Here is an 18,586-nt window from a genome sequence, read left to right as displayed (position 1 = left end):
CGTAGGCCCTACATTTAAATTATAACCAAAGGGTATTATTATGAATGGAAAAAGTTTTTTAACTATGTTTATTACATATGAAAACAGTTTTAAGCATGAAAACTAAAATTTTTATTCCTCTGCATACATTTGTTTAAGCACTACACCTACGTTATAAAAGTTAATTAGAGCATTAACCTGACTCAACTGACGTTCTCCTAAAAAATTAATTAAGCCCAAAATTCTTTAGATTACATATAGTTTATGTTTTCCATTCTAACTTTTCCAAGAACAACAGTATTTCTAACCTCAGTTTTAAATTTTATATAGGCCCAGTAAACTGCTTATTGAGGCAAATTCTAGTCATTCATAAGAGCCTATGTTTAACACTGTACTGTGCTGGGCAGTTCAAAAATAAATATACTTTGTCCAATCTAAGTTATTTTGAGAGAGACTTTGGATTGACAGTTGAGTGGAATTTTTTTGCCAGTTCACATGGTAAAGGAGCCACGGATGACATTAGAGGTGCACTGAAGAGGAGCATGTGGACAGCTGTTAGATCTAGGAAAATTATTATTAACAACACAATTGACTTTCATGACTACACTCTGAAGAATTTTTCTAAAGTTAAGGTACTATGGGTTGATAAGATAACAGTGGAGCATAACATTCCTATTTTCAATGAAAGGTGGAAAAATTTACAAGCGATTCCTCAAATCCAGGGCTGCCATCACTTTTGGCCTTATAATACAACTGATTTGCTGGTTTCAAAAACAGCAGAGTCATCCATGACAAGGATGTCAGTATTTAGTACTGAGGAGACCAAAGTTAAAACATTACATGCAAAAAGACGCATAAACTTCTATGAAGTGTGCAGTTCTGATAAGGTGACTGTTTCACTATCTGAATCACAAGACAATATTGGAAGTGCTTGTGAGTTAAGCTTAACTAATAAAATTGAAGAGTCTGATTTAAAATTTGGGTTGTCTTGGTTGACATTCCAAGTGACGAAAAGAAGCCAACCCTATCCAAAATCCAATACTGTTACTTGGGAATCTGCCAAAGTGAGGTTGATGAAAATAATGTTTCTGAAGTCAGTAGGAAAAAGTAAAACACTTTTAAACTAGATGAAACTGATGATTGTTTTGTGAAATTCAGTCAAGTACCATCTAAGGTAACAACACCAGAAATCAAACAACAGGGTAACCGTTTGTACTGTGAGTTCAATTTTGAGTTGGATGTTGCTGAAAAAGATTATTAAATGAAGTTTTTTAAACCTATGAATAATAAGAAAACATTTTTGTCATAATTTTATTAGGCCTACAAAATGAGGTAAATGTAAGTAATGATATCTTGGTCTAGTTGTACTATAAATTTGTAACAAACTTTTTTGTGTAATAAATAGCTTTATCCTTCAAATAGGTTTTCTTAAGTACATACTTTTATTCCAAATAAACTACAATACTTCTTTTCTTTTTATGCAATTTTAAGAGGTAGATTTATCCTTTCAACAATCAAATCTGATGCATCTATGTAACACCCGTAACATTTAATGTAACACCCGCAAAAAAAAAAATTGATAATAATAATAATAATAATAATAATAATAATACACACACACACACACACACACACACACACACACACACACACAGAGTTATGATGCCCAAAAAAATAAAAATTTATATTTCAAAATAAAATTTGGGGCAACACCTTTAAACAGTTGTTTTACAAGAATAAAAGCTTCATCATGTTTGCAGAAATTAGAGATTTCCCTAACTCATAACAAGGGCCAGGTCTACTTTTGGTAACACCCGTAACACTACTTTTTTGATTAATAACCAGGAGAACAATAAAACAATTCCAGTATCAACATTTCTAACATGAAATATAATGTAAGCCTTAAAAGTTTTCAATATTAAATCCAATAAATATTTTACATTATTTTTCCTTATTTTTTGCCCAATACTGACCCAGATGCACATATGAAATTTAATGGAATTCATATTTTCTTATTTTTTGTTCATATTCTGATGGCGCCTAAGGATGACATGCATCTTCCAGCCTTAGCAGGTGTCATGTGTCAGTAGGACACACTGATAACGTATTGCTTGTTGTGGTACAAAAGCTCCATAGATTGTCGCATTGTAGTACTCGAAAGTGCTGAATTCTTTGGTATCTGCCAACAATGAAAATGTTAAAGAAAAATAGAAGGGGAAGGGTAAAGGAAGTATATGTACAGACAGTTCAAATTTGGAGCTGGAAGAATGACTGTCAGTTGTTATTTGGCTATATGTAATGAAGAGCAATGGGAATGCATTTCAATGGTTAATTGAGCTGAAGGAATTTTATCTTAATTTAATGAAAAATATAAAAATTACGGTGCTCATTATGTGTTCACCATACCTGAGAATCACAGATCAGTAGTTGGAAGCACTCAGACTATGCTTCTGAATGAATCCCCTTCCTTCTTCATGACACGAATTTTTGCACAGAAAAAGGTTGGTTTTCATGTTACACAATAGTTACTGTCACTACTGGGCAAAATTGCCTGAAATTGTCTGTCTCTCCTTCTACATACTTATATAGGGTGGTCATACAGTCACGATCTATTGCAAACAAATAATGGATGCATTTATACAGTGCACAATTATAAACAATTTCTGTGACAATGTGGACCTGTTGCGCCACCCCTCCCTACCAACCCACCGGCAACTGCAAAGAATTTTTACAGTGGAAAAATGTGTGGGGGGTTGTTAGTACACAACTGGACTGCTTAACTTAACTGGATGTGCAGAAATAGTTCACTTCAAAATTTCACAAGCTAGCACCAACAAGAGCCAACATTTGGTTACCTGACAACAAGTTCCAAAGAACTGGGAACATTGCCAATGAATCATTCTTCAGGACACCTCCTTTACCACAAGAAACTGTTCAGCAACTCATAGGAGGAATCGAATGAAGTGCGAATGAGTCAGCTAGGCAATAAGGCGACGAGTTAGGAATGCCAAAACCGATTGTTCTGAAAGGTTTACAATCGACACCAAAGGAAAAAGTATACCACATCCAGGTGCTTCACAAATTAGATGACAAACATTACGCAGTTCAAAAAGTTGCATGTTTTGATTTAGTAGGAACTGCATACAATGAAAACCTCACGAATCACATTTTGCTTTATTAGGAGGCCACACCCCACATCTGCTCGACTGCCGCAGATGACGTAAAGAACTACCGCATCCTGCCACTGAATGGCAAAGAGATACTCCAAACGTGAATGTGTGGCTTGGATTCACAAAGACTATGGTTTATGGATCCTTCATTTTTTCAGAAGAGAGGACTACAGGTAACACCTACCTTGATATGCTGGTGCAATTTCTGAAATTACAGTTTCAGCACGAAGGCACTGTTGATACTGTTTTGCAATGTAATGGAGCACCCCCTCATTTTGCTCTCATAGGAAGGGAGTACTGGTATCTAAATCAAAGATTTACTAACAGATAGGAAGCAAGACTGTGGGCGTCCCATTCACACAATTTGACACCCTCGGCTTCTTTCGCTTTGGAACACACCAAGTCAAGGATGCACGAAACAAAGGTATTAGATCTCAGAATTCTAATAGTTCTGGGATGCAGTCTCAGCTGTTTCACAAGATACACTTTTGAATGTATTCAAGTCTGCTCTTCAACGACAGTAGCTACGCTTCGAAATGGAGAGAGGCCATATTGAAGTATGACGAAAATGTATACTTAGACTGGAAACAAACATATGAGCATATTACGCAAAAGTATCCATTATCTTGTAGAAATGGATGAAGACTTTATGACCACCCTATATTTACTTCCTTGGTTTTCTTTGTGTAATTCAAATTTTAACATTTGGTTTCTATTTTAGAAACTATTCCCAGCACTACAAACATTTATCAGAAGTTAGAACTGCCTCTCATCCACAGAGAAGTAATAGGATTTTCCTGGAACTAATCCTGCACAGACTGATGATGATGACACTGCACAAATATGAAAATCATTCTGACGTAATCTACAAGGCCAGAACACCTCGATAAAGGTAATTTGTTTCAGATGATTACAATGCTCTAATTAATATTAATCAATCAAAAATGTATTAATAACTTATAAAGTGCTGCTTCTTAGCAATGCATAATACTTTTCTTTCTTTCTTTCTTTCATGCAGTAATTTTCATTTCTTCTGTCCCTTTGGTAAAAGTATTCTGTGAGGGACCATGAATTCTATTTTGAACCACTGAATAATACTGAGTATTGGCCTTCTGTATCATTTGAAACTGTACACATGATAGTCTGATTCATAACACACTTCACAATTCTGACGTATGGCTCGGTTGACAGCATAGGATTGACATCACTGGCCACCAGAAGAAAAGAAGCTGCATCAGCTGGAAGTGGGCATTTGTGTCAGAGAAAATGTTCAACGGGGTTAGGCCAGTTACTGGCAGCATGACGGAAGCTTTAGATGATTCGATTCTAATAAATCATATGGCAGCAAAACAGACAATGGGAAACAAAAGTGGAGCAATGAAAACCACTACATCTCCTCATCAATTTTTTAAAGAGACGAACTCCCACCTGTAAAAGAGCTACATTGTTTAAAAAGTTAGTTTTTCACATACAAGCCAGTAAAATTAGCTCCAAAAATGGGGTTGTCTTCCAAAAATTATTGGAATTCTGGAAACTGTTTTAATCATTAATATAGGTTGCTGACAGGAAGTTTGTCCTTGTTTCTGAGTGAAGTTTCAGTCATGTTGAAAATAAAACCACAAAATCTTTGAACTTTTTTGGTTCTCTCTCCTCCCTCACCTCCCTACTGCACAACTAAGCATCTAATTAAAAAACCAAGGTTATCACAAATTTAGAGCATTAAATTCTGTATTAACCGAGTACAAAAACTTATCAATTTGATTAAATTTTCCAAGCGGGAAAGCGCCGGCAGACAGGCACAATGAACAAAACAGACAAACACACACACAGAATTACTAGCTTTCGCAACCGATGGTTGCTTCTTCAGGAAGGAGAGGGAAAGACGAAAGGATGTGGGTTTTAAGGGAGAGGGTAAGGAGTCATTCCAATCCCGGGAGCGGAAAGACTTCCCTTAGGGGAAAAGACTTCCCTTAGGGGAAAAAAAGGACAGGTGTACACTCGCACACACACACATATCTATCCGCACATACACAGACACAAGCAGATTGATATGTCTGCTTGTGTCTGTGTATGTGCGGATAGATATGTGTGTGTGTGCGCGAGTGTACACCTGTCCTTTTTTCCCCTAAGGGAAGTCTTTCCGCTCCCGGGATTGGAATGACTCCTTACCCTCTCCCTTAAAACCCACATCCTTTCGTCTTTCCCTCTCCTTCCTGAAGAAGCAACCATCGGTTGCGAAAGCTAGTAATTCTGTGTGTGTGTGTGTGTGTTTGTGTGTTTTGTTCATTGTGCCTGTCTGCCGGTGCTTTCCCGCTTGGTAAGTCTTGGAATCTTTGTTTTTAATATATTTTTCCCATGCGGAAGTTTCTTTCTATTTTATTTACATCATGATTAAATTTTCCTATAGAAAAGCTAAGCCACAAATTGGAAATTTTTCACGCTTTTCGAAAAGCACTTGTTTTGTTGCTATAAAACCTGCAGCACTGAGGATTGAGCACTTTGAAGCAAAAATTTATGGAAGTAAAGTTATAGAGCATCAAATTTTGTTTTATCAACTTCCTACTTTCAATTGCATGGTTTCTTCCTGTGTTCACTCTTATTCATTTACTTTTGAATACACTTGTTCTCTGGCTATGTAGGTATGTGGTAAACATTGAAAGCTGTATTAGACAAGCTGTTTGATGCCTTTAAAGATCCAACTGACTTCAAAATGGCAGAGTTTCTGCTGCATAGAGTGGCACAGGAGGCAAAGTAACTATTTTCTTCCACAGCAGATAGGTCACAAACTGTGTTTGGTGGATACCGTGATGTGACAAATGACAACAGCATGAAATCAGCCACCTGGCTGCACAGAGCCACTAAAAGAACTGCACTAACTTTTATGTTTAATGAAACAATGTCAGTAACTGTGGAAAAAGATTTGTCTCTGTCAAATGAACAAAATAAACAGCACCTCATTTCTTTGCTGGCTGCACAACTCGAGGGTGAGCGCTTCAATACGAAGCGAGCAGCTGAGGACACCAACAAACTAATTGTAGCAACTGGACTCAAAATTGCTTGACACTGTGTAGTAATTTGGAAGACACTGACCTTTTTGGAATTCTAACCCCTTCATCCAAATCGCCCACAACATTTTTCTACTGCAGTCACAGAAAGGCAGACAAGGTGACACAGTCTGGTGCCCCCCTAAATTTCAAGTTGTCTCGAGTATCGGAAGATGGCAGTCTGTTCTTACACACATTTAAAGGCCGCATTACAGCTTCATCATTTTTTGGCAAAGGAAAACAAACTCCTCGAGGCACTGGAGACAGAAAACAACCTACAGAAAGCAGCAGAGATACTCAGCGATTCCTGTGCTACTGCTGACGAGACTGACGATACGGGGAAGAAGTTCACAGCAATGCACTGTACAACGAAGATGAAACAAATTCAGCAACTAACATACTTTGCTATCAAATCTTCTAATAAATAACTGTCTAAGACAACATTCGACCTCACCTCTTCGCCTCCTACAAGAGCAACTGCTCAACAGCATTTCCTGAGAATACGTTTGCAGGTGCAGTAGTAGTAGTAGAGGGGTTTCGGGCGCACGACAGCAAGGTCTTCAGCGCACGTTCAGTAACATAGTGAGACGGGTGTCAAGAAAAATCCCAGAACAGGAAGGTGCAAGTTTGGAAAAACAACACACTAGATTCACTGCAACGGGACAGGAAAGCTTCGGCGTTTGGCCTCTTGCCAATTCCCACTAACTAAAGAAGCAGCACTTGCCAGACTATTTCCTGCACACACTGCACGAGGTGCCGTGGAGGTTGGTCCTGCAGGAAAAACAGCATCAAGTGTGTCACCCTTTGTAAACTATGGAAAGATCAACTGTGCTGTGCTCTGATGTTTCAACTGATATCCTTATTATTGGCATTAATGACTGTGACATGGGTAATGAATTTTGGAGGAAGGAAGAAGAGATCTCACCAAGGATATTGATACATATGAAATGGTAGAATTTGGATTAATGTTATTTGGTTCCTCACCCTCCAAGTGTTGTAAAGAGATAATAGTGTAAAAAAGAACACTTGTATTTAGCTAAATGTTAACCTTTTACACTAAGTTACTTTGTTTTATTGTGGTACTTTAATGCAATTTTAAAAATCCCATGAAACTCAATTTATTGTTAACTGAATTCATAATCAAACAAGAATAAACCTAATTTATTTCTTATCACTTACACCCATGTAAACAAATTCTTGGTCCTATATACAGGTCATTTCGTGAAATCCTCGTCACACACCCCTAGAGGCTGTAGAGAGGACTTAGTAGATCAAGTCTCACATAGGAACCCGTGCCCGGAAATTTCATCCGACGACACTACAGAGTGTCGAAGTAATAGGTGCCGGTGTCTGTAAATTTATGTATACACAGGGTGGTTCTGTGATGATGTCACACACTTCCGAGGATGACGGAGAACGATAAATGTATCAGTTTGAGGTAAGGGTCCCTGTGCTGGAAACAAGCAAGTCGAAAGTTATAAGTGAAAACTGTTACGATATCTCTGACAGCGGAATACACGTGCGGATACTGTTGTCGTTAAGATTGTAGGTAGGCAACTTTCAGAAGTGGTAGTATGGGTGAAAACAAGTAACAATGTCTAGTAAACGTGGGCTCTAAAATGCATACCTTGAGAGCCATGAACACATCTTCAATGCAGGAGATGTCTTTGACAGTAATGAAAGTGCACAAGAGCTACTCACAGCTCTTAAGGTATCCTTTCTGGAGCCCATGTTTACTGGACATTTTTAACCTTGTTTCGGCCCATACCATTACCTCTGAAAATTGCATAGCCTACATTCTCAGCAACTACAGTGCTGAACATAAGTGCATGTAGAGGATCAATGTACATCAGTTCTGCTTCACAAGATTAAGTAGCTAAAGCAATAAAAGGACTAAAAAATTCCAACTCTAGGTGTTCTGACGGTATACCTGCAACAATATTAAAGAAGGGTGCATCGAACCTAATTGAAATACTCGCACACTTCTGTGACTGCTTACTTCAGGCAGGCAGTTTCCCTAATGTATTGAAAACATCAAAAAAGGCGATGAAGATAATGTAAATAACTACACAACTATCACAATTTCCTCCTGCATCTCTAAAGTATTAGAGAAAGTTATGTATGACAAACTTATGAAATTTATAAATAAAAACAGCATCCTATGTAATGAACAACACTGATTAAGAAAGAAGAGGGTAATGACAACTGCTATTTATGAGTGCATCAGTTCCATCGTAAACCTGATTGACAAAAAACAGGAATCAATAGGAGTATTTATTGACTTGTCAAAAGCTTTTGACACGGTGGATCAAAAAATTCTATCAAAGCTTGAAAGTTACGGTATTCGAGGTATCCGACAAATGGATCAGCTCCTCCCTGACCAATCTTAAGCAGACATTGTGCATCGAGTACACAAATATTGAACTAAAAACACTTATCTGACTATAAACAAATTAAAAGTGGTGTACCTCAAGGATCAGCAATGGGACCCCTTCTGTTCCTACTGTACATAAATGATCTAAACTTAAATGCTGATGCACATAAAATAATCATATTTGCAGATGACACCACAATTCTACTAAAAGGAGACAGCAATAAACAGCTGCAGCAGACAGTAAACGCAGTCATGAAACAACTTAGCAGTTGGGCACAGAATAATCAGCTTGTAATAAACAGCGAAAATGTCATTGCACTATAATTCCACAATGCTCCTAACAAGGATATGTTTATCCCATCGGTCTCTATCAATAGCAAGACCAGTTGGTAACAGTACTGAAACCAAATTCTTAGGACTTTGGCTACTGAGTAATGTCAGATGGAATAAGCATATTTAATACCTCAATGCAGAACTGAGCAAAACATGTTACCTTCTTTGTTCATTAAAATCATGCTGTAGTGATAAAACGGTATTGAATGCATATCATGCGTACTTTCATTCTCATCTTAGATATGGGGTCACCTTCTGGGGAAACACTAAAACATCTAATAGCTCTTTTAGACTGCAAAAATGGGCCACTAGAATTTGGTTTGGGTGTAAGCCTAGAGAATCTTGTAAACATTTGTTTAAGATGTGGTATTCCTCTGTCACCATGTGTACACATTATGGAATCCCTTTTTTTCTTTGAAATAAATGTCACAGGTAAGAACTTAAGACTGCAAAAAAACTGTGATATATGTGACCACTTTACCAGACGAAACAGAAACTTACATATAACTCAAATCAACACAGCTGTCTCAAAAAGGTACTTTTCACATGAGAGATCAATACCTTTGGAAAATCTCTAAAGTCATATTTACAGCACCTCTGCTTTTAATCCATTGAAGAATATTTAAATTTATGAAGCGTGTTATATAAATACTTATGTATAAAGTGTATTACTGTAAACTTAAATAAGCATGCCTAGAAATGACTTTCAGCTGTATATTTATAACTTTACTTGTCCAGTGTCTTATGAATAAGTTGCTTTGTAGACAACAGGACCAATAAATACAACAACAACAACAACATGCCGGTACATGTATTCAACTGTCAGGGCTATAAGAATGATTTTCGTTTGTACTTTAAGCTCATTATTATTATTATTATTATTATTATTATTATTATTTCTCTTTTCTGTCTCAGACGTTATGTCTGGTTAAAAATGGAAAGTGACGCGGACCTTGATCAAGCGTGACTTCCTTTTAACTGTACGGTATATGTTATATTGCATTTAGGAACTTTCGGGTAATCGAACATGTATCAATAATTACGGATTTCTGTAGTTGTATATATAAGTTTGGATGTAGCTGTATTGCATTGATGTACTGGTGGATATTTTGTGGTATGACTCCTGTAGCTGATAGTATAATTGGTATAATGTCAACTTTATCCTGATGCCACATGTCCTTGACTTCCTCAGCCAGTTGGATGTATTTTTCAATTTTTCCTTCTGTTTTCTTTTGTATATTTGTTGTATTGGGTATGAATATTTCGATTAGTTGTGTTAATTTCTTCTTTTTATTGGTGAGTATGATGTCAGGTTTGTTATGTGGTGTTGTTTTATCTGTTATAATGGTTGTGTTCCAGTATAATTTGTATTCATCATTCTCCAGTACATTTTGTGGTGCATACTTGTATGTGGGAAGGTGTTATTTTATAGGTTTATGTTGTAAGGCAAGCTGTTGATGTATTATTTTTGCTACATTGTCATGTCTTCTGGGGTATTCTGTATTTGCTAGTATTATACATCCTCTTATGATGTGATCTACTGTTTCTATTTGTTGTCTGCAAAGTCTGCATTTATCTGTTGTGGTATTGGTATCTTTAATAATATGCTTGCTGTAATATGTGGTGGTTATTGTTTGATCCTGTATTGCAATCATTAATCTTTCCATCTCACTGTATACATTGCCTTTTCTTAGCCACGTGTTGGATGCGTCTTGATCGATGTGTGGCTGTGTTAGATGATAAGGGTGCTTGCCATGTAGTGTTTTCTTTTTCCAATTTACTTTCTTCGTATCTGTTGATGTTATGTGATCTAATGGGTTGTAGAAGTGGTTATGCAATTGCAGTGGTGTAGCCGATGTATTTATGTGAGTGATTGCTTTGTGTATTTTGCTAGTTTCTGTTCATTCTATAAAGAATTTTCTTGAATTGTCTACCTGTCCATAATGTAGGTTTTTATGTCGCTAAATCCCCTTCCTCCTTCCTTTCTGCTCAACGTGAATCTTTCTGTTGCTGAATGTATGTGATGTATTCTATACTTGTGGCACTGTGATCATGCAAGTGTGTTGAGTGCTTCTAGGTCTGTGTTACTCCATTTCACTACACCAAATGAGTAGGTCAATATTGGTGTAGCATAGGTATTTATAGCTTTTGTTTTGTTTCTTGCTGTCAATTCTGTTTTCAGTATTTTTGTTAGTCTTTGTCTATATTTTTCTTTTAGTTATTCTTTAATATTTGTATGATCTATTCCTATTTTTTGTCTGTATCCTAGATATTTATAGGCATCTGTTTTTTCCATCGCGTCTATGCAGTCGCTGTGGTTATCCAAAATGTAATTTTCTTGTTTAGTGTGTTTTCCCTTGACTATGCTATTTTTCTTACATTTGTCTGTTCCAAAGCCATATTTATATCATTGCTGAATACTTCTGTTATCTTCCGTAACTGGTTGAGTTGTTGCTGCCCGTAGTTTTAGATCATCCATGTATAGCAAGTGTGTGATTTTGTTTTGGTATGGTCCAGTAATATCGTATCAATAATTTGTATTATTTATCATGTTGAATAGTGGGTTCAGAGCAAGGCAGAATCAGAAAGGACTTGAGTCTCCTCGGTATATTCCACACTTAATCTGTATTGGCTGTGATGCAATATTATTTGAATTTGTTTAGATGTTAAGTGTGGTTTTCCAATTTTTCATTACTATTTTTAGGAACTGTATCAATTTAGGATCTACTTTGTATATTTCCAATATTTGTAGTAACCATGAGTGGGGAACACTATCAAAAGCTTTCTGGTAATCAATGTATGCGTAGTGTAGCGACCTTTGTTTAGTTTTAGCTTGATATGTCACCTCTGCATCTATTATCAGTTGCTCTTTACATCCTCGTGCTCCTTTGCAACAGCCTTTTTGTTCTTCATTTAAATTTTTTTCTGTGTTGCATGTGTCATTAATTTCTGTGTAATGACTGAAATTAATATTTTGTATATTGTTGGTAGGCATATTATGGGGCGGTATTTAGCTGGGTTTGCTGTGTCTGCATGATCTTTAGGTTTCATATAAGTTATTCCATGTGTAAGTGTATCAGGGAATGTGTATGGGTTTGCAATGTAACTGTTAAATAATTTAGTTAGATGTGAAGGTGTTGAGGTGAACTTCTTTAGCCAGAAATTTGCTATTTTATCTTTTCCATGGGCTTTCCAATTGTGAGTAGAATTAATTGCTTTGGTGACTTCATGTTGCAAAATTATCACTTCAGGCATTTGTGGTATCATCTTGTATGTGTGTATTTCTGCTTCTATCCACCGTGCATGCCTGTTATGTTGTACTGGGTTTGACCATATGTTCCTCCAGAAGTGTTCCATGTCTGTTATGTTTGGTGGATTGTCTATTTTAATGTGTGTGTTATCTATTGTCTGGTAAAATTTCTTTTGGTTTGTGTTGAATGTTTGGTTTTGTTTCTTTCTATTTTCACTTTTTTTGTATCTTCTAAGTCGTTTGGCCAATGCTTGTAATTTCTGCTTCTTTTAATCTAATTGCTCTATCACTTCTTGTTGTGAGATTTGACCTAACCTTTTTCTCCATTTGATGTCTTATAAATTGTGTTAGCTGTCCAATGTCTTTTCTCAGTTTTTCTATTCTGATCTGTAGCCTGTGTTGCCATGCTGGTTTTGTGGGTTTCTTCTGTGTGTTGATTCGTTCTGATCTCTGCCTGGTGTGTATATTTAGTGTAGTGAGTGCTCCTATATAAACCAGTAGTTGTAACTCTTCCATAGTTGTGTTTTCATTTATTTTGTCGTGTATGATTGTGTTGATAGTTTTTATTGTTGTTTCGACTTGTGGGTTATTTGGCGGTCTATGCAAGAATGGTCTAATGTCTGTATTTGTGTCTTTGTATTCTATATATGTCAGCTGACATTTTTCTTCTATATCTAACATGTGTGTCACTTCGTGTTCTATTTGTACTTGTTCTGGTGGCAGTCTTAAGATTTCGTTTTCCTCTGATTGTTTAATTGATGTGTGTTGTTCTTTGTTTGTTTGCTCTGGAATGATGGAGTCCATTGCTGTATTTTCTTCTTCTTCTGATTGCACATTATTTTGTTCCAGTATTTGTTGTACTTGTTTGATGTTTTCTAATTCTGACTGGGGTATCCTGTTATTTTTTATTATTACATGGATCTGATCAGCTAGTCGTTGTTCTGTTAAAAATTTTAATTCTGGGTATCGGTAATAAATGTTGTGTATACTTGTGATCTGTATCCAGTTGTGTTGGTTCCTAGGTTTGTAGCTTGGTAATAATTAACTTCATCTGACCATCTCATCCTCTGTCTTTGTTTCCCTTCTAGGGTGGTTGCAGGAAGCATATCCTGCAAAACACCTCTATTTGCATTTAAATCATTTTCCAGTTGGCTAGCAGTGTTGTTACCATTGTGGGCGGGCATAGGGTTCAAGCGTCGTCCCCGACCATGACGGCGCTTGTCCAAGGCTTCTTTAGTTCTGTCCTGAACCAATTAATCACACTAAAAGGGGGGTTAGCCCTATTAGTGGTTTGTTCTTTTCGTTGCCTTTTACGACTGGCAGGGCCTCCACAGGGATTATTATTATTATTATTATTATTATTATTATTATTATTATTATTATTATTCTGCTGTTTCCATAGTTTCAAAACTATTATTTTGATAACATGTCAGTTAGGTATTAAGTATCAGTAAGAGAAATAAAAGAGGGAATGTTGTGAGTTTTCATAGAATGAAAAGTAGAAAATTGATGCTGGTTGTTAACCATGTGATTTACTTCTAATTGTATATTTAGTAACCTGCTAGGTTTTTTGGCCACTTACTATGACTTTCTGAAAACACAATCTGACATTCTACAATCATTCTTCTATCAAATTTTTGCATGAAATTGGGCAATTCTTGAGATGGTGTGAATTTTATAGCAACAACATGTGGTTTTGAAAAAGTGTAAAGGACTGCTGTTTTCTGATGTAATTTTTCTATAGGAAAATTTAATCAAATAGTAAAGTTTTGTGCTCCAGCGACGTGGAATTTAATGCTCTACACTTCTTGTAACTTCAGATTTTTCAAATAAATGCTTGGTTTTGGAGGCAGAACCAAAAAAGGCACAATATTTTGATGTGTTTTATTTATTCATTTATTTTATTTTTTTAAATCACAACTGATGCTCCACTCATAAATTGGGGAAAACTCACATTATTCACATCAGAGTGAGTGTACTTTATGCTCACTTTTTGAAAAATTTGTAATCTAATCAGTTAGTTTATATTTTAAAATTTTGTGTTAAACTTAACCCACAAATTTAAATCTCAGTAGTAGATGTCACTTTCCCCAGTGAATGTTATATTCAATATTTCGTGGTTCAGGACCTTACTTACATATCAATATCTTTTTATAAAGCATGTCGAGAGTAAAAGTCAGCAACAATGAACGAACTACGCATTTTTTAATTTTTTTGTGGTGGTCATGAAGTTGGTAGTACACATTATTAAAATGCTTTGGTATTGCTAAGAGTGTGCTAAACATATTTATGTGGTTCCAGACCCTACTGACACATCAGTACCTCCTTAAAAAGTTAATGGAATTCAAGAGAAATTTATGATTTTCTCCCTTCTTCTCGGGTGGACATAAAATCAACCCTGGTAACGTGCACGATCGAAAGTGCTTCAGTATCACTAGAGAGAAGGATAATGCTGACACGGCCAATAACATGATGGTGGATGGTGGATATTGTAAATAAATAGTTTTACAGTCAAAGCTGACCACAAAAACCCTTAAAATTTTTTTTACACAATTATGAACCCCAACAATGAGGACTTCATTATAGGACTCCACGGACCTACAACTGTGGGCATATACAAGACCAAAACGTAAGTGTACCAAAGGAAGTTGTAGATTTGAGAGACTACTAAGTGGGGAGGGGGGGGGCTGCCTATTTTTTCCAAAATAATAAATACACGCAAGACCTCTGCACCCTCATCAGCTACAGTGCGCAGAGAATACTGGGTCAGTAGATGCGCAGCGGGCAGGGCACGAGTGGGGAGGGCGGCAGTAGTGGAGTTAACCGCAAGTGTCGAAGGGAAAATGCTGGACGCTGGAGGGCAAGTGCCGTTCTAAACTAAAATCTATGCTCACAGTTTTTCTAAATATTAAGTGAAGCCTGTCCACACCCACACCTGCATGGTGACCATTCAAAAACCTTTGTCACCCTTTACTTTGGTTAGTATATAAGAAGTCTGCCGAGAATGCAGCAATTTATTTTTGCCTGGGTGGTTACCCATTTGTAACTTTCAGAGGGGCATCACGAGTGGCGAATTTTAAGTAAAACCTACACAATTCTCTGGTTGCCATGTTCTAACTTGCTTCTTTTGCCAAAACACACACAATGTCACCTCCGTAACATGTTGCACTGTGGGAGAATACTGGACCAGTGGTTTATTGAGTTCATTAAGTGAGGAAATGAGGAACAGGAAGGTCAGTGGGCAATGAAAAGGCACATCTTCAGTACAAAGTAGAAACCCATAGCATTTCTCATTTCCGCAGCTTTTGGGGGCCCTTAAAAATTGCATTCTTTCATCCGAGAAGTCTGCAGTTAGTCGAATAACACGCTAGATAACGAGGTTTTGCATATTGAGCGCATCACAAAATACTCTCCTCTTTACGTGCTACTATTTGCCAAAATCTCATTTCGATATCTCAAACCGTTTATGAAAATATGAGGAATGTCGCAGACATTTCACTCTGTTGCTGTGCAATCGCAAATGAGTGTGTTGCATCTTGAGGATTGTGACAGACAGATACCTCCACCCAAGTCTAAAGAAAAATTCAATATGTTACCTAAATTTCATAACAGCAACGTTGTATGTAATATGCACTAAAAAAATCATAGTGACCCCTAGTTTTCAATGCAAACTTTTTCGAATTTTGCACAGTATCTTACTTCCACTTAAGTATCGGAATAACTATAATCATTAACGAAACGAAGGGCACATCGTTACGAAACTGATATACAGGGTTTCAGAAGTGATGGTCAATATTCAAGGATATGACAGGAATAATCACTCTAAACAAAAATGTCAAGTAAATATGGGTCTAAAACTCATACCTTAAGAGCTATGAGCAATTCTTGATCTTCGATACTCTGAAACAAATCTCTTCTACTGCAAGCTCTTGGCTTTCCATATTTTGGGAAGTGGAAGTATGGGCTAAAACAAGAAAAAACAGTCCAGTAAACATGTGCCCTAACATGCATAACTTAAGAGCTATGAGCAATTGTTTATCTTCGCTATTATGAATCACAGCTCTTCTAATGAACAAGTGCTCAGAACTTTTAAGGTGTGCATTTTTGAACACACGTTTAGTGGACTTTTTTTCTTGTTTTGGTCCAAACTACCACTTCCCAAAAATGGAAAGCAAAGAGCTTATAGCAGAAGAGAATTGCTTCACAGTATTGAACATCACGAATTGCTCATAGCTCTGAAGGTATGATTTTAGACCCCATGTTTACTTGACGTTTTTGTTCCGAATGATCATTCCTGTTATATCCCTGAATATTGACCACCATTTCTGAAACATAAGTAACGCAAAAATGAAATTTTTTTACCAAATAGTTTTTTTTTTTTAATCATTTGAGAAAGATTGCAGAGCACGCGTCTCAATTCTGTCATCGCTGACTGGTAGAAAGGTGGCAAACAGTGACAGCCTCACCTTTGAAACAAAGAAAGAAACTCACCCAGCACTGTCACTGCACATCGCCCACCGTACCCTTCACAGACTCTTACTATGTTTCGCTCGAGGAGAAGCAACAGAAACAGTGAGACTCACCGGCAGCAGGCGATGATGCCACCAAACACGGTGATGGCAGTGAGGACGTGCTCCACAGTCAGGACGTCCTCGTCGTAGATTGTGAGGATCAGCAGCACGGCCAGGAAGGCGCCCGTCATGAAGGAGACGTTCCTAAGGGCAAAAACACCAACATCGTCAGTAAATTTAATGGGACTCCATGTCAGGAGAGCCAAAGGCGATGAGACTATAAAGTGCAATTTAAATTACTTGGCACCTGACGGTAACGGCCCAAAGGCGGAACTTGACAGCAAAAAGTACCATATGGATACAGTTAGCAGAACGCCAAATTTTGCACAGTGACTGAAAATCATTTTAACAGTTTGACTGGTACAGAAATTTTAGCAGACAGCTGAGGTCATCAGTCCCCTAAACTTAGAATTATTTAAACCTATGGACATCACACACATCCGTACTCGAGGCAGGATTCGAACCTGCGACTGTAGCAGCAGCACGGTTCCAGACTGAAGTGCCTAGAACTGCTCGGCCACCGCGGCCGGCTGCGTTGAATGTTGACGTTTCTGTTATAGCTCCAAATATTTAAATGGCCAAGAGAGATAAGTCACGAGAAGAGAACAGGGTGTGCAAATAAAAATGAAAAAACTTGAAACAAGTTTTACATAAGCAACAACTTCAAAACTTTGCAAAATGGATAATGTTGGTACACTTGCAGCAGAACTTTTAAGATAGTGACATGTGCATCCAATGTGGTGTGGTTCCAAAACCTAAAAACTGCTATCTCGACAGCCACCTATAACATGCAGGCCTGTGTGCATTCTATGATATGCTTGCTACATTGTCAGCATGATAACTGATGACATAGCATCTAGAGGCCTTTCTTTTCCTAAATGTGTAAGTGACTGATGGTGCAGCATCTCATTGTAAATACCGCTTTCAACTTTATGAGCTTGGAACACACTGTACAGAAATTAAGACAAAAATTGATGTTTTCAGCAACAGGTCATGGAAAAAGTGTATGTGATCCGATAGGAGGTCTTTGTAAACAACTTGCAACAAGATTTAATCTCCAGCATGGAGCTGTTGATACTTTAAGAGGTGCTATTGGATTTGTACAAACCATATCGAAATTACTACAAAACACGAAAATCTTACTTCCAAATGAAAATACATTAGGGGAATTCCATTTAAAAAAAGGGACAACATTAGTCTGCTGTGAAGCCAGTGGTTGGAATTCAGTAAAGTCAGTGTTGGGTTCTATCCCAGAGTGGCACATACATAGCAAGAACAGTTTTCCAGAAAATGTGGCCGGTTACTGCCTGTGAAAGGCAGATACCTCAGTATGAGTTAGCAAACTTTGTTGTGAGTAACTTCCTTCTGTGGTCAATGGGCAGATAATTAAACCCTTTCATGTGGTGCAAGATGTAGCCTTCTCCTTTATGACACCACGTCATCTGGCAAATTCTTTCAAGTTGCCATCACCAACAGATCAGTGTGCAGTTCCCATTTCCCAAATACTGCTCTGATTGGATCATCCTTATCCATGTGCAATTTCAGCTCAGGTATAAAAGTTCAATCAGAAGCAGACAGGGGGAAAAAAAAACTTTTCAACAGTGCAGTGTTGATTGTTAGAGTGTAGCCTATTTTAATTCATCGAATATGATAAGGTAGTAAAATCAAGACACAAGACAGTAAAAATTTGTGAATAATATCAGAAAGAGAAAAATATATATATACAAAACTATTTCTATACCTAATTTTTTTCATGAAGTGCTTGCACAAAATGAACAGTTGTTTCCCATTCACTTATAGGTAACAAAGTAATTATTTTCACTGTGATATAATGATTTTGAATCATATTTACTCAACATCAGCAA

At 37.1% G+C, this 18,586-nt stretch overlaps 1 protein-coding gene across 2 annotated transcripts in view; it reads right to left on the bottom strand.

Moving 5' to 3' along the window:
- The window catches only part of LOC126295506 (autophagy-related protein 9A-like), a 166,426-nt gene that overhangs the window by 78,003 nt on the left and 69,837 nt on the right, over positions 1-18,586 (bottom strand). For both annotated transcript variants that reach the window (XM_049988085.1, XM_049988086.1), the window contains exon 9: positions 16,734-16,865. In XM_049988085.1, the coding sequence (XP_049844042.1) occupies positions 16,734-16,865 (132 nt within the window). The remainder of the gene's footprint in view (positions 1-16,733; positions 16,866-18,586) is intronic.

The sequence above is a fragment of the Schistocerca gregaria genome, chromosome 11 (assembly GCF_023897955.1).
Source record: "Schistocerca gregaria isolate iqSchGreg1 chromosome 11, iqSchGreg1.2, whole genome shotgun sequence".
Lineage (NCBI taxonomy): Eukaryota > Metazoa > Arthropoda > Insecta > Orthoptera > Acrididae > Schistocerca > Schistocerca gregaria.
The sequence above is the reverse complement of the archived record's forward strand: the minus strand, read 5'-3'. Positions and strand labels throughout refer to the sequence as shown.